Here is a 25,114-nt window from a genome sequence, read left to right as displayed (position 1 = left end):
ATTACGATCGGATGGGTCACGGTCAGGCCCCGTCTCCTTCAGCGTTAGTCGTGCAGAGCTGCCTCCAACTTGTTCCCTACATCCATGCTTAAAAACTGAGTTATCTATTCATCTCATCTCTGCAAAACGTGCTGGGCTCCTTTAGACAGGTTCTCCAGCTGTTCAATCACTCCCCTGGCCAACATGAGACCACATGCAGCAGGCTTTGGCCAGATTTCCCAGCCAAGAGTGTAGGATAGCCCACAGGACAGTGGCTCCCAAGCCAGAAGGTTCATGCTGCCTGTGTTGGACGGGAATGTACGCAAGAGACAGGGCACAAGAAAGCCTGTGTATAAAAAATCCCTGACGGTAGCGGTTGGAGTCATTCCACATTCTTTCAGCAGGCAGGGACGTGCACAGCTTCCTCCCTAAGGGGACTAGGGGAAATTCATTGCAAACGGGTGCCCAGCCAAGAAACCATTCCCTCCTATCAGCAGCAACTGCAGCCAAACCGATTAAAAATCCAGGTGAGAAGCCTGGAAAAGATTCACAGAAAGCATACAAAGTGTCAAAAATCCTGGGGAATTAAAATTCCCACAAGAGAGCAGGCTGGAGCTGGAGGTGAATGAAGATTGGAGGAGAGTGCTCATGAATTTCTCCCCATTTTCAGCTGGGATAGGGGTAGCTCAGATGGTGATGTCCTTCCTCAGCAAAGCTGATGCTGGGTTCTCTCCATGAGCCCCAAATCGACCCCTCCAAGTGCTGCACAACCAGTCCCAGCAGCAGGGCAGCTCACCTCTGCCTCATATTGAGATGGAAGAGCATAAAGGCAGCCCACAACCTGCCTGAAAAGTCAGCAGCAACACGGCCTCTCCACCGAGCCAGGTGGCTGTCACACGTCTCAATAGAGAGAAAGGGGACGGAGGGAGCTAGGCCAGCTTCTCCCTCTTCCCTTGTGCTACATCTTTTGAAAGAACATGCTCACAATGCAAACAGCTCTCCCTCTGCATTTCTAATGCATCGGCACAATGCACCAGGCAGCAGTAAGCCTCCCAGACCAGAGGCTAGCAGCACCAGCCTCCCACAGGCCAGCTAATCTTTTGATAAAGGGGTTAAATGCGTGCTATGCACAAGGGACAGGTGAGTTACCAGGTGAAGGGAATAAGCTGGGTGGATGGGGAAAGCATAGCAGCCTGGCCCTGACTTTCTTCCTCAGGGCCTTGGAGGTGAATTGGGGATTTTCCATGTCATTAACTTCACAAGGGGTAATTCCCAGCATGCAGCATCATCTTTGTGAACAGCCCCATCCTGGCTCTCTCACCCCTTCACAAAGGCAGCGATGCTAAACAGGAAGGCAATCCTGTATTAACATCCAGAGCAGGCAACAGGCGGGTGATACTTAGTTGCCACGGCAGAAAATACAGAAACAAGCAGTGATTTTTGTTTTTAAAGCAAAAAAAAAAAAAAAAAATGTCAAAACAAATGAATTTGAAAGCACCTCCTGTCTCTCCCATGCAAAGGAGCACTGAATGCATTGTTTTTACCCCTTGGCAGAATAAGCCAGCTGTTCCTCCTTGCTGCCCACTCTGGCAATCAGTGGTGTTTCCAGGCAAAAAGGCTGTGAGGCTTTAGGGGGTGGAGATCAAAGGACTGTCCCATAGGCTCAGAAATCAACTCAACTGCACCGTGTTCATTAGAAACATGCACACACACGGGCAGGAATTTATTAGTCCACAGACTTACCATACCAAAACAAACAAAAAAATCCCCCTAAAGAGGGTTAGGTTCCCAGTTTTGCCTGCTCGCAATTTATCTGTACTCAAGGTACTAAACGTCTTACGCGGATCGGAGCAGGCGACAGGAGAGGAGCACATGCTCACAGCTGAGATCCAAGCCTCTCCCGTATAACGGGGCTGTGCACCTTTCACAGCTGCCCCTGAGACACGTCCAGCATCAGAGCAGCTGCAGCAGTTTCAATGTGTGCGAGAGGGAGGCCGGCTCGGCAGACGCTAAGTACTGGCAGCACAGCCAGTCCTCCAGTTCAACGCTTCGCTCCGTGTCCACGGCTCTCTCGGCAAACTTCATCATCAGCAGGGCACGCTTCATGTCCACCCAGTTCTGGAGCACCTGGCAGAGGGCTTCCTCATGGCTGAGGGGCTGCTCGGTGAGCTCCCTCCGCGGACCCCACAGCAGACACTGCAGCATCCGCTTTGCCTCGGTGATCCGCACGCGCTTGATGGGATCTGCCTCCAGAAGAAGGTGGGCCAGCTGCTGGAGCCCCCGGGAGTAGATGGACAGGCTGGGCAGAGCAGGGAGGTCCTCGGGGCTGTACTCCTGCTCCCTGAGGTGCACCTTCTCCTCAAAGGGGTTGGGCTGGTGCAGTAGCTCATAGATGAGGATGCCAGTCTGAAACTCATCGAACTTCTTGTACTGAGAAGCTGACACAATCTCCGGGGCCAGCCTGGCCTGACTCTTCTTCAGCTTGGAGTCTCCGGATCCTGGTTTCTGTTTGGCTTTCAAAAAGTTGCTGATGATTAGGCGGGGCAAGTGCTTGTCATCTTTGGCTTTCACACAGCTCATGGGGGGCTTGCAGGGGACAAGCAGGAGGTTCTCCAGGCACAGGTCACGATGGATTATGCCATGCTCTTTGAGATGCTCCAGCCCGTTGCAGAGCTGGAGGAGCAAGAAGCAAACACGACGTTCGTACAGCTCAGGCTTGGCTTGGTGCAGCATCACCGAGTCCCTCACGAAGTCAGCAGTGGTCTGGCTTGGCACCTCCCGCGTGATGACCACCACGCAGTCGTGCTCGCTGGCAGTGCGGGAGGGACGGAGACCATCCCCAGGCACGCTCTTCTCCACATCTGAGGCCAGCAGCATGCTGGAGGGGACGGAGGCCACAAAATGCCCACAGTCCTGCTGTATGTTGAAGTGGACTGGCACCGCGGGGCTGCAGTATGAAGCGGCCACCTTGGACTCTTGGCTTTTGCAGATCTGCAAGGAGAGACCACAGACAAATCTTATCCATCAGTGACAGAGACCAGGCGTAGACTAGAAGCTCAGAGGTAGTTCGTTAAGCTGGGATTTGAAGACATTAAGATATTAGTAGAAGCAGGGTGCATATTAGTTCCTTTAGTACTTTAAAGTATCTCCTGGCCTGAGGATCCTTCTTGTCTGGCAGCACCCCAACCAGACCTCTGGGTCCCGTTTCTAGGCACGCTTCCTTTGCCAGGTGATGCTCAGCATTTGCATGAAGGGAGGAAGACAGCCTGCCCACAGGTGACTTCTGGAGATTTTGTTTCATTGCCAACTGCAGTGGCATAGCTTGCATGTCACATATGCCAGCAAGATCCCCCTACAGCCCCGGAGACATTTTGCAGAGGGAACAGCAAAGGCTGTAGCAGATGATGTGTCACCTCCATGCCTGGAAATGGTTGCCTGGATGAGGACCCCTGGATGAGGACCCATGCAACCTGACCTGGCTACAAGGGTTGCCCTGTTTGGAGCGACGGTTGGACAGAAACTTCCATCACTTTCCTCCCACCTAACCCTTCTCTGGGCCTAAGCTCCTTTCACATCCTCAAACACTATTTTCCTTGTCTCATTAACCTCTCTCAAAACCTTGATCAATGGCTGAGGAATACCAACCACAGGGGGGGACAGCACAGGGGGGGAAAAGTCTACAGAGAAAGTGGAAGCTAACAACAGGTTTAGGAATAAGTGAGAGCGCTGCAAACTCAAGGGGAAAAAAAAGCAAATAACCAGTCTAGATTTTCTTGAACTCGCATGACTCTGTCTTCATTTTGTTCTGTGTTTTAGCATTATGGCTGCATTAAAGACAACACAAACCCAAAACCAGGTTTGTTATAGGAGTATCCATTAGCTTGCGAGGCCTTCTGGCATTTCTTTTGTACGCTTCTTTTTCCCCCCCTTTTATTTAGGGATGTATTTATATCTCAACCACAGGAATCAACAACAGGCTGAAACTCAGCATAAAAGGCTTCAAACCCCGGAGCGTGCCACTGCCAGTCACGGTGTGCGTGCAAAATCGGACAAGAAATCAATTTTGCCTCCAAGCTAATATAAATGCAATAATAGAGAGGAGCTGGAGAAACAGGCTGCTTTTGTACTCCGCTAGCAATGGTTTGAACCCAGGCATTTGCAGGTAATTCACTCGGATGAGATGATCGTGTAGAGATAGGACAATAGGGGTTTGAAGTGCCCCTTCTCTTCTAAACAAAAATACCCTGCTGCTGCTTCATGCTTATTTAGGGGAAAGATAATCTCTGGAGAGCTGGACAGACTACAGATTAACACAGTGGGCTGCAATAAAATGCTAAAGGTCTCCAAAGGCAGAGGAGGCCTTCCAGCCCTCTGCTGCACAAACTTGCTTGTTACTCCCCACGTAAGGGGGATGTGTAAGATTTAGGACCAAGGAAAGAGGAGCCTCTGGAAGAATAAGTGCAACCAAATGGAGTCCGGGAGATCTTCCCCAGTCAGCCATTCTTCATGACTTCGGCTGCACCAGAGGCATCCTCCATACAACAGGCTCCAAGAAGGAGCCCGAGGCCGGCTTAGTCGTGCACCCTTAAGCAGAGAAAGAAGCCAAGGAGTGGAGCATATCTTGGCTTAATTCCTCTAAAGCCATTTAATGTATAACTGGCTCCTTCTAACTATTTTATACATATCCATCTGTGCCTGAACAAAGCCTGAACCCTGGCTCTGGCTGCTCAGCTGGCCCCTTGGCTCAAGTCAGATCCTCTGCCCATCTATTTTAACTACTGCTCTGTGATTTCTTGCATGTCAGAAAATCTGTATCACATCCAGGAGGGGCAGTTAGAAGTCAGCCAGCTATAAAGTTTTGTAAGTATTCTCTATTCCAGCTACCGAAAAAAAAGGTAGCACACTGGAACACTGCAAGAAACGTGTGAGTGCACGTACACAACCACATGCATAACTATGCTGGTGCAGAGTACAGCCCTGTTGGGCTGGTTTGGGCTTTATTGCGGTGCTCTGTAGAGTACCAAGAACACAGAATAAGCACACAGGGACACAAGAGCAGCTCCATTAAGAGACTGGAAATGTGGTGTTTCTGCCTTGGCCGTAATTCATCCACTACAGCAGTAGAGGCAGTGCCACCGAACCACACCCAACGTGGCTGGCAAGACGAAAGGTGTGTGTGCGCCACAGGGAACCACATACTGAAAAGGAGCTGACCAGTTCTGAGATTTCTGGAGGAAAATTTTGATGCATTTAGACATAAGTCAAATTTGCTGCTCTGAGTGCTGGACTAGAGGTATTGGGGCATTCAACTCTGGTTATTCAAAGCCCCCCCCTACCCCGTTGGGTTGACTACTTCCTTTAGAAAATCTTTTTTTTTTAAGGCTTTAAAGCTATCACTTCACTAAGACTTCCCCTTGGGGGTTGTAATTCTGTAAACAATTCAGTAGATTTTTTTTTCTTGCTTAATGCATCTCTGGCAGCTCTTGTTTGGGAATTAGTTTTTGAAAACAACACGAAGAGGAAGCAGCAATGAACTTCTCCTAGGTTAAAGTCCAAATAGAAGTTAAAAGTCTCTGTATTCAAGTAGTAACATGGATCAAGAACCCCAGATCTATGGGATGCTCATGAAACAAGTTGCCTAAGCTTATTTATCTAGGTTTCAGAGAGCTGAACCATCGCACCCCACATTTCCATTTCAAACGTGGATTCTGTACAGTTACAGGAATATATTTCAGAACCTGACCTTACACACCATCTCTAGATCAGACTTTCATTATTTGAGACCTGGAATATCTTAAAGCCTGTAGTTTCAGTAGTACAGGCACTCACATGGTTTCTGGGTCAGACCTTCCCCTTAAAAGGCAGGGGGAGGGAAAAAGGCTGTCGTTTGAGCAGTTTTTAAGCAGTTTGGTTTGTCGGAAGTGAACTATGCTGAGTTTACAATACAGCATTTGCACAAAGTTTTTTAGAGAGTAACTGGTTGGGTTGTAGACCAGTCCCAGCTCTGCTGTGGGAAGCAAACCCCGCGGCTGTTTGGAGTTGGGAGGTGGAGATGAGCCATGTATCCAGGCTTGTTCTGGGAGCAGGCTTACCTTCACAGCATAGGTGGTTGAAGGGTCCTTGGAGCAGGTGGCACAGTAATAGATGGCATCCCCCGAGTCGCAGCAGGGCTTGTTGCAGGCCAGCTTGAAGAGCGACCAGTTGTTCTCGCTGAAGCGCAGCTCGTTCTTCTGCTCCCGCATGAAGCAGTCCTCGCACTTGGCGACCAGGCGCCGCAGGGACTCGGCGTAGAGGGCCCCCAGCTTGGCGTACACCCCCTCCTTGCTGTCAATGTTGCTCAGGAGGTTGTGGAGATGGAGGCTGGAGCTCGACGACACCTGGCTGGACACACTGAGCTGCGAGGAGGAGAGGGACTGGAGGTTTCTGCTGGGCATGCAGGCCCCCGTGCTCTTGCTGGTAGCTGAGCCCCAGTAGCTGTTTCCTTTGGAGCCTTTCTCCAGGGACTCAGAAGAGGAAAAGGTGCCGGGGCCCCCCAGGCCGGCTGGGTGGATGAAGGGAGACTCCTCCCGGAGGCAGACGTTGCTCTCAGAGTGGCTGACATTCAACCTGGGGCTGGCAGTGCCGGCTGCTCTGCCAGAAGATGCCTGTCCCCCAAAAAAGCCATCTGGGGAGGACACCGTTCTGCTCACCGTCTTCTTCTGGGGCAGAGGGGGCGGGCAGCTGGGGCCAGCGGAGGGAGCATCGTCACTGGAGGTAGGAAGGAAAGAGCCAGGGGGAAACACTTGGCTCTCAGCTGGAGGGGGTGAGTGGTTCGGCTCAGACGAGTGCCCTAGGAGACAGCAAGACACAACAGGGTTTGACTCATCCATTCGTGGAGGCAGAGTTACACTGAAGAGGTTAGCTCTCTTTAACCTGGTTTAATACAGCAGCTTTGCAAAGCAGGCTGCAAACAGCTAACTAGAGAAATGTTCCTTCCCCCCCCCCCCCGCACCTGAAACTGCTTTCCTATGAACTGCATACATGGCAGTAAAAGCTGGCAGAGGGCAAATATTTAAGCTGTGACATCAGCCGTGAGGAGGTAAGTAAGAATGAAGCACTCGGGGGATACTCATTTGGCAGCGATCCCTCAAGCAAAGCCTGTTTCACCTGGGAGCTGCCAGCCGGTGCCTGAGCAGCACAGCGTGGTAAGAGTGACTCACGCAGCACACACCTCTGACTTCAGCACGGCCAGAGCTGCCCAAGAAGGATATTGAACCTGTCTCTCTGCCTCACGTTGGGTAAGGGTCACCGGGTAAGGGCTGGGATTTGGCCAGCTCCGCCCTCCTGAAAAAATCCGGCCTCCCTGCTGGCTGTCCCCCAGCTTACATCAGATCTCTCTGCCTTCCTACCCTGGCTAGGCTGGAGACAGGTAACACAGCTGCAGAAGAGGGCAAAAGCGGAAAAGGGCGATTTGACACTGAAACAGATAGCAAGACCGTCAGGTCAGGGAGAAAAGAGTGGTGGGGATCTGAAGCGGCAATTAAAAGAAGTGACAGTTATTGGGACAGCAATCCCTGTTAGCTGCTCGCTGCCGGAGATGACCACGGTGGGGGTAGGTCCACTACATCTCAGCTACCAGAGCAGATGCCAGCTCACACTGTCCCAGTTCCTTTCCCCCAGAGCTCGGTAGGACGACACCAATTTTCACATCGCTTCCACTGCCAAAGTGGCCTGGATGTTCCTGCTGCAGTCCACCACATCTGAGACTCCCCAGACACTGGCGGCTCCCGTGGAAGATAAGCTTTCCATTCAAGGCGGTTTTGGCACCCCATCTCTGACAACATGCTCAGGAACAGCTCTGTAGGAGATGGTGGGGATCAGCACACCTCTCGTGTCCCAGCTGCCCACCAGCTGTTTGGTGCTGAGCTCCCTGAGCCTGCTGGGGCCTTTCCCCAGCTGCCTGCCTTGTTCGCCCCGCCACTGGAGCTATAAGCTGCTCTCTGTGCAGCCCAAAAGAGATGCTCATCTGCACACCCCAAGCTTTAACAGAAAACCAAACACCTGCATCATACCCTGCCTGGTCCCTCCCTTGAAACACTGGCAGACAGGAGTCAAACCTGCAGACAGGAGTCATTCAGCAGGGCATCTCTCTTGCCACTTCCAGTCCAAGGGGCTTTGTCAGAAGACGCAACCAAGAGAAATTCTTCAGCACACAGCCCAAGAACAGCACTTCTGCCAGGATATGCAGTTGAAGCGCCATTTCAAGAGGATAAATTATTTGATGGAGGCTTAGGGAACAAACAGTAGCACCAGAACCTTTGGCAACCAGTCCACATGCACAGCCCACAAATGTCAAAGTGCTCTTACCTCTTTTTTACACGCCGATGGACTCTGCCCCAAGCACAGGGTAACAATTAAAACCTTTTCACAACTTTCCTAACAGTGCTCTGCACCTTCAGCGTAGGGTTCTTCTGCACAAGATGGGATGGGGCTTATCCCATCCCCCCATATTTTCACATCTGACAGCACAGCCACCTAATCTGAGCTCACTTCACACAGTGACTGACTGCATAGTTGCTTGCTTACACCAGAAAAAGAAATCACACGTGGGTTATTCATTTTAAAGCTCAACCTTCCTGAGATGAGCTTAAACAGTTGCATCTGCTAGTGGAAGCAGAGAACTCCTGTTGTTCCGTATCATTTTTGACAGCAAATTGCTTTTATGTCCAGCAAGTAAAGATCCAAAATATGTGAGTTTTTCTTCCCCACGTACAATTTCCTGGCAGAGTCTCATTCTCAGACTCCAAGTTAGCAGTGGAAAAAATGGACTTTCCAGAGCTCTGGCTCTTAATTTTATTGCTGCACATTGTTGCTCTTGGAAAGACAGAACTTCCACTACACGAAGATTACTTTTGCAAAGGAAATACTTTCTGAGCTGCCGAACACGTTAGTGCATGTCTAAGTTACACTCTTACGAAGAAAGTGACTTCATAGTAAGTATTTTTTAATCTCAGTTGAAACTAGTACAGGCAGATTTTTTTTTTCCCCTTCAAGAAACAACTGGGAACACAAGGAGAGGGAGAGATCACCTTTAGCACAAGACTCCTTCTGGTACTCCTCAAATCTGTGGAGGATTTCCACGAGAGCTTACTTGTGGCCTTGTGCAACACGTGAAGCACAAGCAGAATGAGCACAATTCCTTTCAGACAGAGGCTTGATCCAGACGAGATGGATAAATGGATTTTGGTATTGGCCAAATGAAAGGGAAAAAAAAAAAACAACATGATGATCTGGCTCTGCCATGTTCATCCTAAGTGCATCGAGAGACAGAAGGGTGAGAGTAGACAGACGAAGGGTTACTAGGAGAACCAGGTGATGGGAACCAGCAGTGGGACTCAGAATGGGTAATCTCCTCCCCAGGTCTGATGCGACCTCTCTGACACTCAGTGGGTCACTTACTGCCATCGCTGCCGGTCTGCGTGTCTGAGCTGAGGCTGTCGGTGGATCCGGCCGTGAAGCTGACGTGGATGCTCCGGAAAGGCGGGCTGAGGCTCTCGGTGGAGCTATTGCTGGCCAGCTCAGCGTTATTCGGGTTCATTTTCAGAGTGCGCCTAGAGACAAAACAGAAGGGTCAGGAGACAGACAGTAAAAGGTACCACACATGCAATTGTGCACATAAATTAAAGTTGAGAGCAGCCTCAGCTTGGTCCCCACATATTCATACAGACACTGCAGTCTTACCAGGCATTAGTATTTCATTGTACGTTTTTTTTCCCCCCTTTCTCTGGCATTTGGAGATCGTATTCCACTGACATCAAGCAGCTCACGGCCTTGCAAATCACCAGTTCCCCTGGCAAACCACTTGTGCTTGAGCAGAGAGAGAACCATTGAGCCAACAGCATTCAGCCCCAGTCTGAACCTCCCATTTCTAGCACACGTTTTGGCCACTGCCACCAGGAAGCGGGGACCCACCAACGTTTGCCTCCAGTAAAACTCAATGGAAGGGAGCAGCATCAGTCCTCCTGTTCTACAGGAGGAAAAGTTGATGCTGGGCACCAGAACCCAACTCCTGCATGGTGCAGGCATGAGTAGAAGCGCAGTCTATCAGCAGCAGCTGTTTTCTCCTCTGTGCACCACCGTAACAACTGAAGAATGAAGCACCTCTTCAGAAGACAATTGTACATCAAATCGCAGGACCCACCGTGCAGCTTTTAGGGTAAGACCTACTGTTTTCCACACAGCTTCCATCTAAAGTAAATAAATCCTTGAACCGTAAGCTGCCCTTATATACTGCCAGAGCCACGATATAAGTGATCAGTTGTAGGCAAGCAGGACTATTTGCTGAGACAATGAATTTTCCCTGTATTTTCCTCATTTTTTTCCTCCCTGGAGAACAACAGGAACTGTCGAATCCAGGCAGCACACCAGAGCACAAATACCCCTAGCTTTGGTACAGTTCAAACTCCCCATTGAGGTTATTTGCCACATTTATTTAATTAAAACTGATAAAACTCAACGCACTGTTGATTAAGAATGCAAAAAAGGTTAGTGGAAGACTTGCAAAAGAAAAAAAAAAAAGAAAGAAAGGAAAAGAAAAGAAAAATAACTTCCACCAGCTATCTCGCTGGAAGGTATCCGGCATTTCCTAATCAGACGGCTGAGCGGCTGCTGAGAAAGACAAACAAAAGACATGCACAACTATTTTCTGGTGACACACTGCTCACACATGCAGAATCCCTCCTCTTCCAAAATCCCCAAGCACAGCAGATGCCACGAGCGCTTTATTTTAAGATTAAGAAACGTTTCATCCTGCGTCCAGACAAAGCACTTACTCTCGTGTCCACACAACCACATGGAGAGCAGCATGTATGAGAAGCCCGGAAGAAACTTCTGCCAGACTTCCTCATTTGCCTGAGCAGGCTCATTCTAAAAATACTCGGGGGCTGATCAAAATAAGGGTCGGAAAACCACCTCAGGTACAACTCGGCAGGGACGCTGCCCTTGGTCTTGCACCAGTGATGAATTTTCCACACGCACTTGGTCACTACAGCCAGCCTCTCGAGGACGATTTACAAAACTTCACGTGCACCACGCAAGACAGGTTTGTTTTTTTTTTTAAAAAAGGAAAGAGCAAGTGAGAGACATTGAGGTTTTTACCTCTGTTTTAGCTCTGTTATGATTAACGCTGTTGAAAACAGCCAACTGGAGTCTAGTCCTTTTATTTTTAAATAAAACTACATATACTAAATCAAACTACATATACAGTTATATATATATATGAACTATATAACCTTATCCCATAACTGACTTGCTCAGAAACTTAACTTTGAGTAACTTGGAGCGAAAAAGCGAAGGGGTGCACAGACATGCGCGTGCCCTGTCTGACTTGGTAAGAATCAAGGAAGTGTTTGAATCCATAAGAAAAGAAAGAGATCTTAGGACAGAGCCGGTCTTGATTTGCACAGATGAGAGGTTTCCTGACACGTTCCTCCCCCTCTCCAGACACAAACACACACGAACACACACAAGAAAAAGTTGGTGCATTTCTGTTTCCTCCCCATCACTTAAACACAGATCCACGGAGCTGCCTTACCATTCCCGCACTCGGGCAGAGACGGGACTTTGCTCGGCAGGGTCCAAGGTCCACCCCGCGCAGCCCCACCTATTCCTCCAAGCAACCTGGGCACAACACTGCATCTGCCAGCACCATCCTGGCTGCTGTATTTGCTGAGCCCGACGCTGCCGTGAAGTCATACGTACGGAGAGCACCATTTCCTCCCTGCACCGCTCTGACTTACATGTAATGCAGTTCCTGAATAGGTCGCACCAAAATAGAAATTGCTCGCCGCTTAAACGACATCCTGCTCTTGTTTCAGATGTTGCGGCCAGGCCAGCTAATAGCGCCTGGAAATATCTCTGCTTCAAATCTCCCTCCTTTCCTATGAGCTCCTCAAAGCCCAGACAGCACACAGATCAAAATATCAATCGCTTTCCCAAAGAATTACTGAAAACACAAAATCCACTCCAAGAACTGAGCAACTGACCACTGCAACAACCTGTGGGATCCTTATTTATCCTCCTTTTGTAGCACTCGTTCATGCCATGCACGGCTGTTAAGAGCACAGTGAAGAGATCACTGGCATTGTCCCCCATTGCCTGCTAACACGTGTGGGCTCCCCTCCCCTCAGAAAGATGTTGCAGTGGGTAATCCACCTCCATTTCCTCAGTCTGTGCTCAGCACTTTAAATGTTAAGTGCTAGCTTCAGGAAGAGCACCAGAGCCTCCACTGAGTGCGAGCACATAAAGAGCAGGTCACAAAAGAGTCAGCTCTCAATCTAATAATCTAATAAGACAGGATTTCCAGCTCTCCTAATTATTCTGGCAGCTTTAAACACACTTGGCTTATTCAACATCCTCCACATGACATCCTAACATATTTAGGCAATCCCTGCAATTCACTATTCACCAGTTTTCCCATCCTAAACAATTCCGTCTAACTGGCTTTCCAAATGATTCCCACAGTCCTGCCTAAAACAAACCAAGGTTGAAAATTGTGGTCTTGTAAAATATATATATATATATATATGTGGTTTGGAGATCTGTAACATTGCCACAGGACACCAGTCATTTGCAATGCTGCACCTCCTGCTAGGGCGGAGTAATGCTTCGTGTTTCTTTGCGTGCTGTGGTGATGGAAAGCGTAGCAACGTCCTTGTTTCTCCTTTAAGGAGATGGCTAAACCCACACTAAACTCACCTGGCCTTGGAAGAATTAAAAAATGCCTGATGACCCAAAAAGCAGAGCACATTATTTCCAGATGCTTCCGTGAATGGAGGAGAGTAGGAGCATCAAACCCCTCAAGAACAGAGAAGTAGGAACGTCAAGTGGAAGGCGGTGCAAACGTGAACAGGACCATCCCTTCCCAAAGTAAAGCACTGGAACGAATGCACAGCAGAGAGAAAAGCCAGACTACATTGCAGCCACACATGCCCGGGCATAATTATTATACAGGAAGAAGCATCAAACCATATGCTTGTCTATCATGAAACAGGAATCATTATATTTTCTTCCTCCCTCCACTGCTGCAAGTGGGCATTAGCAAGGTGGTAGAGCAGATCTGTGGTGCCAGGGAGCTGTTTTTATACCACTTTGTTTCTGGTTTAGGCAAACCAAGCAATCTAAAAAAGCTAAGCATCCTCTACCCCATTAATACCAGCATCCCATCTAAAACCTTTTTGTGGTCAGGTCATCTGAATGCTTTTATCTGTGTAGCTATTAAAGATCTTCCTATCCCTTTTACACTAAAGGTAAAACGCCCAGAAAAAAATACAATTGGTGGCATGTTCATATAATCTATACCCTTGGGGGTGACTCAACCCATACTTTTTACAGTATTTTTTTTTTGACTTATCAGGAGACAGATTCTTTAAAACTGGAACAGGTTGCCCAGAGAGGTTGTGGATGCCCCATCCCTGGAAGTGTTCAAGACCAGGTTGGACGAGGTCCTGGGCAACCGGATCTAGTGGGTGGCATCCCTGCCTATGGCAGGGGGGTTGGAACTGGGTGATTTGAGGCCCGTTCCAACCCAAGCCATTCTATGATTCTATTATCTGCCCCTGGATGCAGGAGTAAATTCATATGGAGAGCAGAATTAACGATAGCTGAGTCAACAATGAAATCACTGAATGCTCCAATGCGGTGAAGACGACAAGCAATCTGATTTCCAACCCCATACTTTTTAAGTGGCAAGACAGGAAACAAAAAGAAAAGAGATTGTTTCTTTTAAAACGGGAGTCAATCTCTCCCAAAAGACTTGTCCAACAAGTCACAACCTTCAAAAGTGATCCACTGGCAGAAGCAACGTGAGAAATTCCTGACTAGTTTCAGACAAAAACAAAAACAAAACAACAACAACAAAAAAAAACTCAGGGGGAATCCAAAAGGCCTATTACCTCCCTGTCCTGGAGTGGGATGCTCTCTCCTGCATGAGCCATACTAGCTCTTTGCTTTATGTACTTTTTAAAATAGACTCCAGAATTTGTGATTTATTTTTTCTTTATAAAAATAAGTCTGGCTTGTTCAAAGCAACTCCCTACTGTCATTCACAGTCATAGAGACCACAGAGAAAAGGGTCAAATTTGGGGACCTGTATGACTTCCGATTGCACTTCGTACTGCCACAGTAGCACCATGTAGCTAGTTTGCTTCTGTTCACCAGAGTACACATCCACACCAAGATCCCTAATGAAACGGGTGCCTCGGGAATGGTACTAGAAAGACACCTACAGCACTGCCCTTTGAAGGTGGCATTAATTGCGACAAAACCAGCTCAAGAGCTAATGCAAAATGGCAGCACCATTTCCTTTGTTTAAGAGGCACATAATATACATAAACAATTAAGGCTGACACGCTGGAAGGAACCTGAGGATCATTTAACCTCACCCGCTGCACAACAAAGTGTTAAGTTTCATCAAGGATTCACTTTTTGTGCCAAGTAACTGAAGGCTGTGCTAGACTCTTTCTCACCAAAGACCATCTAAATCATCATTGTACATGTAAGTTCTGGGGATCCTAGATCCCCTGCTTAGCCCTTTCCATATCCAACTACCCTCCCAGCTTTTGGAGGGAGACCAGTTACCATTTTCCCTTTCCAGTCTCTTTCCTCTTGTAATTTGACTCATTTTCTATCCCATTTCAGACCAAGAAAGCCTTAAATATCTGTCATCTTTCAAAGAAGCAGGAAAAAGAACCATACAAAGAAACAGAGAGATGAAACAGGTACAAATCTATTATATGCCTTTTTGGGTGCCACTTTCAGAACTCCCCAAAAGCATTCCTTCAGCCATTCTAGGAGATAGCTTACAGCAAAACCAGAGTTTCCTCAGTGCCTGGCAGGAATTTACCCTCTATTTTTTTTTTTTCCTTCTAATTGTTAGAGCAAGGATGAACAACAACAAAAAAGGAGAATTTTAACATGCTACATATTCACTTATTTCTCTGCTTTGAAACTAATTTGAATGTAAACATAAATTTTCTTTAAAATTTAAAAGCGGTTAAGTTTAGTTAGGAAAGGCAAACAGGCAGGCATTGTGAAACCAAATATAAACGGAACCAAATATATTGCTACAGCTTGAGATCTAAAAGGAAAAAGGATGGTTGTACATCTTTCTTGCAGCTGAATGGAGCCTGGACATGCTCCGTTGCCCCAACACTTCCACCACCACGATGCCTACACTGGCCTCATCTACACCCATCCAAAGGGGCCTTTGCAGTTGTCCCACTAGTGAACACCCTGGGCTAACACTCCCTGTCTCTGTAAGGGACTACAACAGTGTGACAGTAATTAATCAGCAGTTCTTCCAACGTGGACAAGCACATGTTCCAGTATGAACAACGCCCAGGCCTATGAGAGGATGAACGTGTCTCAGGGTCACCTCCGCGTGCAGGATGTCGGCCCTTCTCCAGGCACGTGGCTGCAGCCCAGGAACACCAGAGATGTTCCCCCAGCACCAGGCAAGTCACACCAGGAGATGAAGATGCCAGCGATGACTGCCCAAGGTAACAACCCCACCGTGGTGGTTTTAGGCAGTCGTGCACGTAGCCATCCCTCCCGCTGCCACGTACAAGTAACAACACCCCAGTTCCTGTGTGAACACGCTCAGAAGAAAACACAAGCACCCTCCAAGCAAGCAAGCAAACAAAGCGAGCAGCCTGTGAAACCCGCCATCTGATTGAGTTGCTCCCAGAGGGAGGGCTGTGCTCTGAGCAAGGCACCCTGAGGCCTGGCTGCAGGGGTCAAGGTGCTGAGGAGGCAGCTACACCCAGCACAAAGCTTCGCCTGCAGCCACGGAGGGTAAGAGCAATGCCAGCACCTACCTCAGCCACCTGGCACTGTTAAAGCTCCAGACTTTCAGCAGGTGACAGCACATTTCCTAAACGATCACTCCTTAACAGCGCTGTGTCATGAGAGCTCTGCTGAGCCCCCACAACACAACACCTCACACGTGGCAAACACGACCCCGAGCCACGTGCTGATACAGGACACCAAGCAGCAGCCATGAAATAAAGATTGCAGGGTCAGGACTAAAGCACATCTCAGTGTCATCTCTGATTGTAAAGGCAATAAAGCTCGTCTGTGTGCTCGCCTCTGGACTCTTTCTTTCCTCTGACTTCAGCAGGGATCACATGGCATCGCAGCAGAAAGCCCAGCACTAAGGACTAAAGCCTCTTTTTCATCTGCTTCCTGCCCTTGAGAAATCTGATTTGTTCATCACTTGGCCAATTTAAAACACTTTAAAAGTGTTTTTTTGTTGTTGTTGTTTGTTTGTTTTTAAAGGAACTTTAAAAAAAAGGTAAAGTCCCCTGCATTAGCCAGCCCTAAAAAGTTGAAAATTTGGTGTAAGAATAAAGCAGTGCTTAAATTAATTAATTAATTAAGGATACACCAACCCAAACACCATCTCAGACTGGTGAACGCTGATGACCACGCACAAGCCTGATCACGGACCCCAAGAGCAACTTCTCCAGACACCCATCCTTTCTCTCAACTTCTAGATCAAAGAGCCGGAGTTGAATCTGCCATGCAACGCACGGTTCCAGGTAACAAAACCGAAGTGTGCAACAAAGCAAACGCAGAACACCTGCTGAATGCAAAGTGTCCCTCCCTGCTGTGATCAGACAGCCTAATCCATTAGCTGCCCCGAAGGGAAACCAATTTATTTCATTCCTCTGGGCATTTTTTTTTTTTTTTCCTTTTTGATACACACCCAACTGCAGTCACTGAATACACATAAATTATTGGAAGCCTATTTAATTAATTGTTTAGCAGAGCTTCTTCCTTTCTGGATGGAGTGCAGTCCTGCATTTGTTGTGTAGGGCCTGCTGTCACCCTGCCTGCAAACTTGAATCCCAGGAGAGCTGCAGTGAGGGAAAGGCTGCCTGAAGCACACGCTAGACAAGCTCTGGTTACTTGCTTGCAGGCAAGGAGCTCTCCCTGGGAAACTACAGCTTCAAGTGCTGGCCTTTAAAGCAAAAAGATGTTAGGGACAAACTGAAAATTAGGATTTCGGAAGCCCTTGCTATGAGAACCAAGAGGGGAAGCTGCCCAGTTCCACATACCAAAGGACCTTGCAACCCATTGTTTTTGATCCCATTCGATAACACGGTTCTGTGCTGAGACAGAACCAAGCTGACTTGGGAAATACTGACCTTGCTCTCACTCCAACCCAGAGCAGCAACTTACAGCCCTGAAGGACCAGGATTTGCAAAGGTCTGACAGTTTTTCACCTCCCATACCCCTGAAAGCCCACATTGGAAAGGGAAAAGAAGAGAACAAGTGCCTGCTGGCCAGTCAGTCAACCCCTGCAGCAAACTACATCACGACTGCAAATGCTTAACAGCCATGCACACACTCACAAGGCTGAGTACCTGGACTGCTTCTTTGGTGGTGGTGGTGGTGGTGCAAACTCCATGCCATTGCTCTTGTCCTTAGGGAAGTCAAAGGACAACGATTTGCTGATCCCAGTCTGGTTCTCCATCATCGGGCAGTCATCCACAGGGTCAGCATCGGCTCTTCCAATCTCAGCTCCCACTGCCCACGGGTGGGTTGAGAGCGCCTGCTCCTCCTCCTCTTCCTCCTCCTCCTCATCTATCCGGCACTGCTTGGCCCACGTTAGGGTGTAGTGCTTCTGCCTCCTGTCGTAGGACAAGCCTGCCAGGCCTCTGCCAGACTCCTCCGCAGAGGCTCCGTTAACGAGAGTGCACAGAGAAGGGGACACCCCAAAGACACCTGTGTCTGCACAGCTCCTCGGCAGCAGCTGGGCACCAGCTCCGTCGTGGTTATTGCTGTCACCGAGCCTTGCCACAGGGGAGCTGGCTGGGAGCACGCAACTCCCCTCGCTGCCCTGCTGGCTGTTTTTGGACATCTTGGGAGGGATGGCCGGGCTCTCCGTAACCAAGGTCTTGGTAGGAGCTGCGAAGTGAAGTCTCAGTCCGTTTTCACTTCCTGAGGCTTGAAGCACTTCTCCAGGCTCAACGGTGGGCGGCGAGGTCCCAAAATCAGGGTGGGAAGCAGAGCTGATGCAGGGCCACTGAACTCCCACAGCAGAGTCAGGGCTGCTGAGGAAGATGGTCTTGTGGTCGTCCTCCGTGTGCGCAGTCATGACAGTTATCTTGGCTGCCACCTGGGTGGTGGGGTCCTGGTACTCCTTCTCAGCACCCCACGCCCAGCCACCATCCCTCCACGTGCCGTCAGCCTGCTCCGTGCCAGGGCTGTGGGCCGGCTTCTCCACATTAGCTGGTCCGCTGAGGCCCTTCAGCTGGGCTTTCTTCCTCTTGGTGCTCTCCGCGTAGATCGGGTCGCCGCGGGCCGGCTCGGCAAGCCGGGAGCACTGCGGCTCCACCAGCGCCTGCTGGGGACTGCTCGTGCCTCCGGTGACATCTGGGTCCCCACAGCGAGGGCAGTCCTCCTTATCCTGGCACAAAGCGCAGGCAGCGGCCGCCTCAGCGCGGAGAGACAACTTTTTCCTCTCAGAAGACGGAGCACAGGGATCTCCCTGCTCTTTCGCAATGCAGAAAGCCACGCTGGCAGCTCTGCGCTCCTCCTCGCTGAACTTCACCGCCCTGCCGCTTGGCCTGGCCGCCTCGGGAGCATCCCGCTGCCTCCAGCCGCGGGGCGCCAGGCTCTCCTTCTCGCACCAGGCCCCCTTCCCCTCGGCGCAGCGCGAGACGGGGCTCTCTCTGCGGCAGTCTGTGATGGAGCAGTACTCACCCCCTTCACCCTCGAAGCTGGAAGAGATGCGACCATGGTCGCCCTCTGAGGGAAGCGCTGCTCCTTCTCTCCCTTGGGATGAAGGGTTTCTGGCAGAGCTGGTGACGCCTCTGTCCCCCAGGGCAGGAGGGTTAGGGCAGAGGGGCTGGTGCAGCAGGGCCAGCTTATCTTTGGCTCTGCTCTCCTGCTTGCCCACCTCCCCCACGAGCACCAGGCTGTGAATGGAGACGTTCCTCTCCACGCGACCCTCCAGGCTGCGCAGGCCCACCATGGAGTAGCTGGGAGAGCAGCAGGACAGGCATTCGCTCGGCGGGCTGTGCAGGAAGGGCTTCCTCACGCCGCCGTTGCCAAAATTGTCCCGACAAAGCCGCTGCGCATCGCCTGACTTCAGCAGAAGGTGCTTGCCGGAAACCATCCCCCAGCTGACCTGCAGGGGCCAAAGAAACAAGCACACCGTCAGCACGTGCAAAATGAAAGAGAAAGCAAAAAAGATAAACAGATCCACAGGAAAATCCTCTGGCGTTTGCAGCCTTTTTCTGCTCCGTGCTCACCCCGCCAATAAGCCTTTTCTACTCCTTCCTGGACCATTCGCAGCCCTTACATTACCAACAATGGCAATGCAATGAAATGAGGCATTCCCCTTTCTCTTTGCAAGGGTTCCCTGCCAGAAACACGTCCAACCTGTCATCCTGTCTGTGAGTCACCGTGCAATTACAGATTCAGGGAGGGAAGGAATCTTTGTGCTTCCCTCTGCTATTTTTGTTTCACTGCACACTGCTGTTCCAGAGTGGCAGACTCCAAAGCACTGGCACGGACTATCACAGGTTATCCCGTGATAGCAGTATCGCTTCCCAGAAGGGAGTGATTTTTGCTAAATTGTCCTTCCACCTCAAAAGACTGGCAGCCTTGACTCAGCTCTCACAGACTTAGTTTTGCAGCGTGGAAACCTGACAGAAAAATACAGAGTAAATTGGAAGTGCAGCCTTGCGATGGGTGGACGGGTACCACAGCAGCCCCTCTTTTCCTGACGTGCTAGACATTGGTAGATATTCACAAGGTGGTAAACCTGTGCTTTCTGGGAGACCACGGTTCTACTGCCTGAGAGCAGAAGGAGATCCTGGGGCAGCAGGGACAGTCCTCATGCCCCCTTTTTGCCAAGGGAGAGGCAGAGGTAACGCCTGCCTGCAGGATGGCACCTCGCTGCAGCCCAAAGGGCCGGGATATTGCAAACCCCACTCCCACAGCACAACATTCAGCCTGTGGCAAGATCCACGTGTGCAGATCAAACCACACCAGTAACGGGAGCCTGCGCTCACCTGGTCTGTATCCCTGGGAGAGGAGCAAGGCAGGGCAACGGGAGGCAAAGGTGAGACCCAGTGAGCCCTGTTACAGTTCGGTCTGCCTCTCTTCTAGAGCAAGGGTGGGAGAGGGAAGTACCATGAGCCTCCGGCAGGGCAACAGCAGCTCGTACATCGCTCTGCGTGGCTGGGGTAGTGCAATATCAGCCAGCTGGAGAGCTGAGCGGGTAGGGGCAGAGCTTGCACCTCTGCCACCGCCCAAAGCACTAGTGCCTGCCAGGCAGGACTTCTCTCCAGTATCTCTTCACATAACCTTATGTCACCATTTAAAATCCCCAAGTTCCCAAGCAAACAACACATTTAAGCTCCTTAGCACGTGCCTTTTGCAAGCAACGGTTCATTCAGCTTTAGCCAAAAACATGTTGGGAAGCCAAGATAGGCTTAAAAACCTGAGTCAAGAACAGAAGGAGAAACAATGGGAAGGAAACCGTTTTAACAGATATTCCAAGAGCTCCTGAGAGGAGGTAAGTAACAGGAAATCATGCTTTGACTGGATTAATCATTACCTGTGACAGATCTGCATTCATATTCACATCCGCCCACGTGTCAGAAACATCTGAGTTTATCATAGTTGGTTTCACAGCAATCGTTGGCTTTGAGACAGGGGTATTTACGCCTTCGTCTTCCAACGCTGGGCTCTCAGCCTTGGTCCTAACTCCATTCGGGAGCACACCACAAGCGCCCACGTCCGGGGGTGTCTGCAGCCGATGGGAACTCTTGGGGCTGAAGCAGTTTTTGCAGGAGCTGGGCTTCCAAACGTGTTCCACAAAGTCACTGCACGCAGACATCTTCAAATCCTTGCGGCTCAGCCCGAGAGCCTCCTGTGTCGCCTGCACTGTTCTCTGCTGTTCATCTTGCATTGGCTTTTTCCGGAGCCGCTCTTAAAGATCACCTGGTTACCTGGAAAAGCACAAACTGTCCGATTAGTTTTGTTATCCACAAAAAAAAAGGGGAAGATTTTTAATAGGACAGGTGATAATTACGCTCATTCTGCCTTCATCACAAAGGCTCATTGTTTACAAGGCTTTTTTTCACAGCTCAGCTAAAGCCCACACAATCACATTAAAAGCCCCAACTTCTAAGCATAACTCTGTAATAGAGAAGACATCAAACAAGCAGCATTCCTATGTGATTTCATTCCCTGTTTAACAAGCATGTAGAACCAGCCTCGTGCGAGGCTTATATCGGGGGTAAAGGAGAGAGGTCTTGGAATAGCTGTTTGCATCCCCGCAGAGCAAAGCTGGGCAGGAAAAAAACACTTATTTTCCAAAGTGGCACAATCCCTCTGGGCATTAAAGAGGTTTGGAGATGCAGGCACCAGACTCGGTGATTGCGTAGCCAAAGGGACCAGCAGCAGCCTTCCTTCTCCCAGAGACTCCGCTGTGATCCCTGCAGTCGTACACAAAGGCATCTCTCCCACCCACCGCAATGGAGAAAGGCAGGCAGCAAGTCTGGGGCTGGCACTGATTTGAGCAAGTGCCTGGCAGAAAAGCTCTTATCTGGTTTGCCAGGAGCCACAAATAACAGTGTCAGCTCGCTGAAATGATTCATTGTTTGCAAGGGGAGAAGAGCTTTGCTCTTGGATTACTTACACACAAGGATGCCTTCCCATCTTCCTTCCCCAGGAGGAAATGCCCCAGGACCAAGACATTCCTGCATTCCTGTGCCCTCCCTCCCCGCACAGCCAGATCTGATTGCACTCAGCCGGTAGCTATCTGCAGCTAACAACTTTGGAGATACTTCAGACAACGACTCCCACAAAGCGCAGGGGATTAGGGAAGAGAAGATCAGAAAGTGCAACTAGAGGCGGAGAACTGCAGCCGTCTGCTACAGGTGACCCAGCACACAAGTCCCCTATATCACTCCGCAGAGTTCTTCCCCATGTAACCAATTTCAGGTCACCGCAAAGGCAAAGCTAAGTGGGAATCCTTCTCGGAGCAGACGCGTGCTTTCACACCCCGATCCCAACAGCGTAGCAAAATTTACCAGCTCCATCCCTCAGCGCTCCCACAGTTCCAGACAACTTTACACCCGCACACTGCTCCATCCAGCCCTGCCCTTCAGCCAAGGCTCCTTCCTCGGGGCTCAGAGATGCCCTGGACACTACCACTGGAAAGGCAACGTATAAATAACACGGGCAATTCACTCCCAAGTTAAAGGGGTGGGAGCTTGTAAGAGCTTGAGGGGGACAAAGTGAAGGGGGGAAGAGCCACTGACCTGCAAGCATCATCTGAGCTCAAACGCCAGCTTTGGGAAGGGAGGCTTCAATCACGTGAGGCATTATTACCTGCAGGCTGGCAGGCCAATAAATTAGGAACTGTTTTATGACAGAGCAGCAAGAAGAGCAATATCAATGGGATTCATAAATAAGATAAAAGGAGTGAGACTTTCAGAGAAAAGCCTGTTTTAGACAGTTTTTTCCATGGATTTTCACAGACTCCAAATTAACCGAAGGAGAGCAAATCGCTTTCGGACATATCTCAACACCCCTAAGATTAGTGATATTTGCAAGAAAATAGCTTTTAAAAATATTACAGTATTCCTGCTTTGTTTTCTTTCAGATTTAGTATGCAGCATCCAGCCCTTAACCAAGCCTGGGACTGCCATTGGGTTTGGGCTGGTGGCTGAGCCAGGGGGGTGATCCAAATGGCTCAATATTAATTTTATCAACCTGACTGGGGAAAAAAAAATGGAAGTGTTGAAATGCAGGGATGCTTAATGCCATGGGGAAAATTGGGAAGCTAGTCACGCTGACAATGCCCAAAGTTTAACAAGTGTCCTGATGAGAGCCAGCAAAGAAAAAAAAAAGAAAAAAGAAAAAAAAAAAAAAAACATCCATGGGAGGAAAGGAGGGATGGGAGCCAGAAAAAACTCCTCATTTCTGGCTGAATGGCTGGCGCTGCCAAGCGCCCCTCTCAGATCGGGATCTCCCTCCCCGCAGCCCGAGCAGCAGGCGCATCTCCCCGGCCAAACCCCACCGCCGGGAGCCCGGGGGGCTGCGGAAACTTCCCCGGGGCTCCCGCTGCGGTGCCGCCGGGAGCTCGCATCGGAGGGCTCCGTGTCGCCGCCCCGAGCCGCCCCCGGCCCCGGCGGGGTCTCTCCCAGCCCGGCTTTGTCCCGGGGGGCGGAGGCCCGGAGCTCCCCCCGCCAGCCCCAGCCCCAGCGCTGCCCGTTCCCGGCCCCGCGGCTCTCACCGGCCTCCCGTGGCGGCGGGGGGGGGGGGGAACACACCAGGCTCCGCTCCGTGCTGCTGTCCCCCGGCTCCAGCTCCGGTGGCCACCGGGCGAGTGGCGAGCACGGCCCCGCGTGGGCAGGGGGCAGCGGGCGCCCCGCCCCGGACCGCCCACGGGGCCGCCCCCGCGGGGCCGCGCCCCCGGCACGGAGCACCCCGGGCACCCACGCGTGGCACCCCGTGCACACACCGGCGGTGTGCAGGGAGAGAGCGAGGGGGTTCGGCTCCCCAGTGCCAAAATGGGGCCAGCGCCTCGGGAAATCCTAAATTCCGACCGGCCGGGGAGGGCGGGGTCACGGAGGGGAGGTGGGTGAGGTGTGGGTCCCCGTGGGGTCTGGGATGTGCTTTAGGAAGGCTCAGAAATGGAGGGGGGTTCAACAAAAAAAAGGACAAAAAAAAAGAAAGAAAAAGAAGGAAAAGGAAAAATAAAAAAGAAAGAAGAGGAAAAAGGAAAAAAAAAGAACAGAAAAAAAGAGGAAAAAAGAAAAGAGGGGAAAAAAGAGGAACAAAAGAAAAAAAAAGAAGGAAAAAAAACAAAAAAAAAAAAGAATAAAGAGGAAAAGAAAGAAAAAAAGAAAAAAAAGGATAAAAAGAAAAAAGAAGTGCTCCCCTTCTCTGTTCAGGGCCTGAACAGAGATCCTCGTTAAAGCCACCTCTCATTTAGTACAACAAAAGATCCCAAGTGACACGCATTTGGGGACAAAATAGCAGATTAAAAAGGTAAAATGGCTTGCACAATGGAAAATCCAAGTCCCCAAACAGAAAAGCAGAAGCGGGAGATATGCACAGTGCTCATCATGGAAAAAATTGCCCTCCCAGGAGCCGATCAGCCCAATGAATCCTTCTACTTCGGGGACCTTTGGCAGAGCCGCAGGTTGCAAACCTGTCTGTTCACAGACTCCCCGGCTGGCCAGTCCTGCTCTTTGCTTCTGCTCTCAATCCTCACTCTGATCGGTTACTAAAATAGCCAGGAAACCCCACAGTAAGCAGAAAGACAGGACAACACAGGACTCCTCTGCTTCATTTGCCTTAGCATTGCTGTAAGGAAATCTGCCTCGCACACCTCCCGCTTGTCCTTAACCACTCGTTTGTTCACAATCAACCTGCTGTGCTGTTTGCAGGCAGGATCCCAGTGCACCCAGGGTAAATTAGCTCTCCAAAATGCATGAATCGCGACAAACCTCTAGTGCACTGATGTGCTGGGGGGGGGGCGGAATCAGCTGTGAAAATCAGCTGCACTGCTGTGATCATACACCTGGGGACACGGGTGCTTTGACCTCGCAGCCTTGCCCGTGAGCCCCTCCTGCCAAGACGGCGGGGTTGAGATGTCCCAGTGCTGCCTGATGCTGGAAAACAGTGTATCCTCGAAGTTTCCTTAAAAAAATATTGTTCTTCAAGGTCTGAGATCAAGAATGGCAGCTTTTTGGGTGGCTGCAAACTCCCAGAGCTTCTCCAGTACAGCGTTCATCCTTGTTCAGTTAGGTATTTTACCAATGGCCAAGAAAACTTGCAATAAAAAGACCATCTCTAGTGGAAATCAGAATACAAAGCCTGCTGAGATGTGACCGCGTGTCCTGGCCAGCCATATTTCTTCCAGCGTATTGTTTCCAGCACGCTGAGTCAGCAACGAGGCTTGGAGAAACCCTGAAGGCACGGTGGAGACTTCAGGCCCTTAGGGTCTTCAACCACAACCCCCGAGAAGAGGAGGACAAAAAAAAGCATAAACTGATAGAGAGTTTCCCTGTGGTCAGAATAAAATAAAATAAAATAAAATAAAATAAAATAAAATAAAATAAAA

At 50.0% G+C, this 25,114-nt stretch overlaps 1 protein-coding gene across 3 annotated transcripts; it reads right to left on the bottom strand.

Annotated features, from left to right (window-relative positions):
• Positions 1-1,649: 1,649 nt before the first annotated feature.
• PRAG1 (PEAK1 related, kinase-activating pseudokinase 1) lies at positions 1,650-24,331 on the bottom strand. Of its 3 annotated transcripts, none has more exons than XM_035325788.1 (7): positions 23,279-23,443; positions 22,302-22,378; positions 20,591-20,984; positions 17,385-19,153; positions 9,418-9,569; positions 6,072-6,808; positions 1,650-2,970 (listed from the first exon to the last, which is right to left on the bottom strand). In XM_035325788.1, the coding sequence occupies exons 3-7, from the start codon at positions 20,942-20,944 to the stop codon at positions 1,933-1,935; spliced, it is 4,050 nt and encodes a 1,349-aa protein (XP_035181679.1). In that variant the 5' UTR covers positions 20,945-20,984; positions 22,302-22,378; positions 23,279-23,443; the 3' UTR covers positions 1,650-1,932. The 3 variants fall into 3 exon arrangements, with proteins under 3 accessions (XP_035181679.1, XP_035181678.1, XP_035181681.1); XM_035325787.1 differs by lacking the exon at positions 23,279-23,443 and adding an exon at positions 24,104-24,331 and having other exon boundaries at positions 1,933-2,970; XM_035325790.1 differs by lacking the exon at positions 22,302-22,378 and having other exon boundaries at positions 1,933-2,970.
• Between the last annotated feature and the right edge of the window lie 783 nt (positions 24,332-25,114).

Source organism: Oxyura jamaicensis, chromosome 4 (assembly GCF_011077185.1).
Source record: "Oxyura jamaicensis isolate SHBP4307 breed ruddy duck chromosome 4, BPBGC_Ojam_1.0, whole genome shotgun sequence".
In the NCBI taxonomy this organism is placed as follows: domain Eukaryota; kingdom Metazoa; phylum Chordata; class Aves; order Anseriformes; family Anatidae; genus Oxyura; species Oxyura jamaicensis.
The sequence above is the reverse complement of the archived record's forward strand: the minus strand, read 5'-3'. Positions and strand labels throughout refer to the sequence as shown.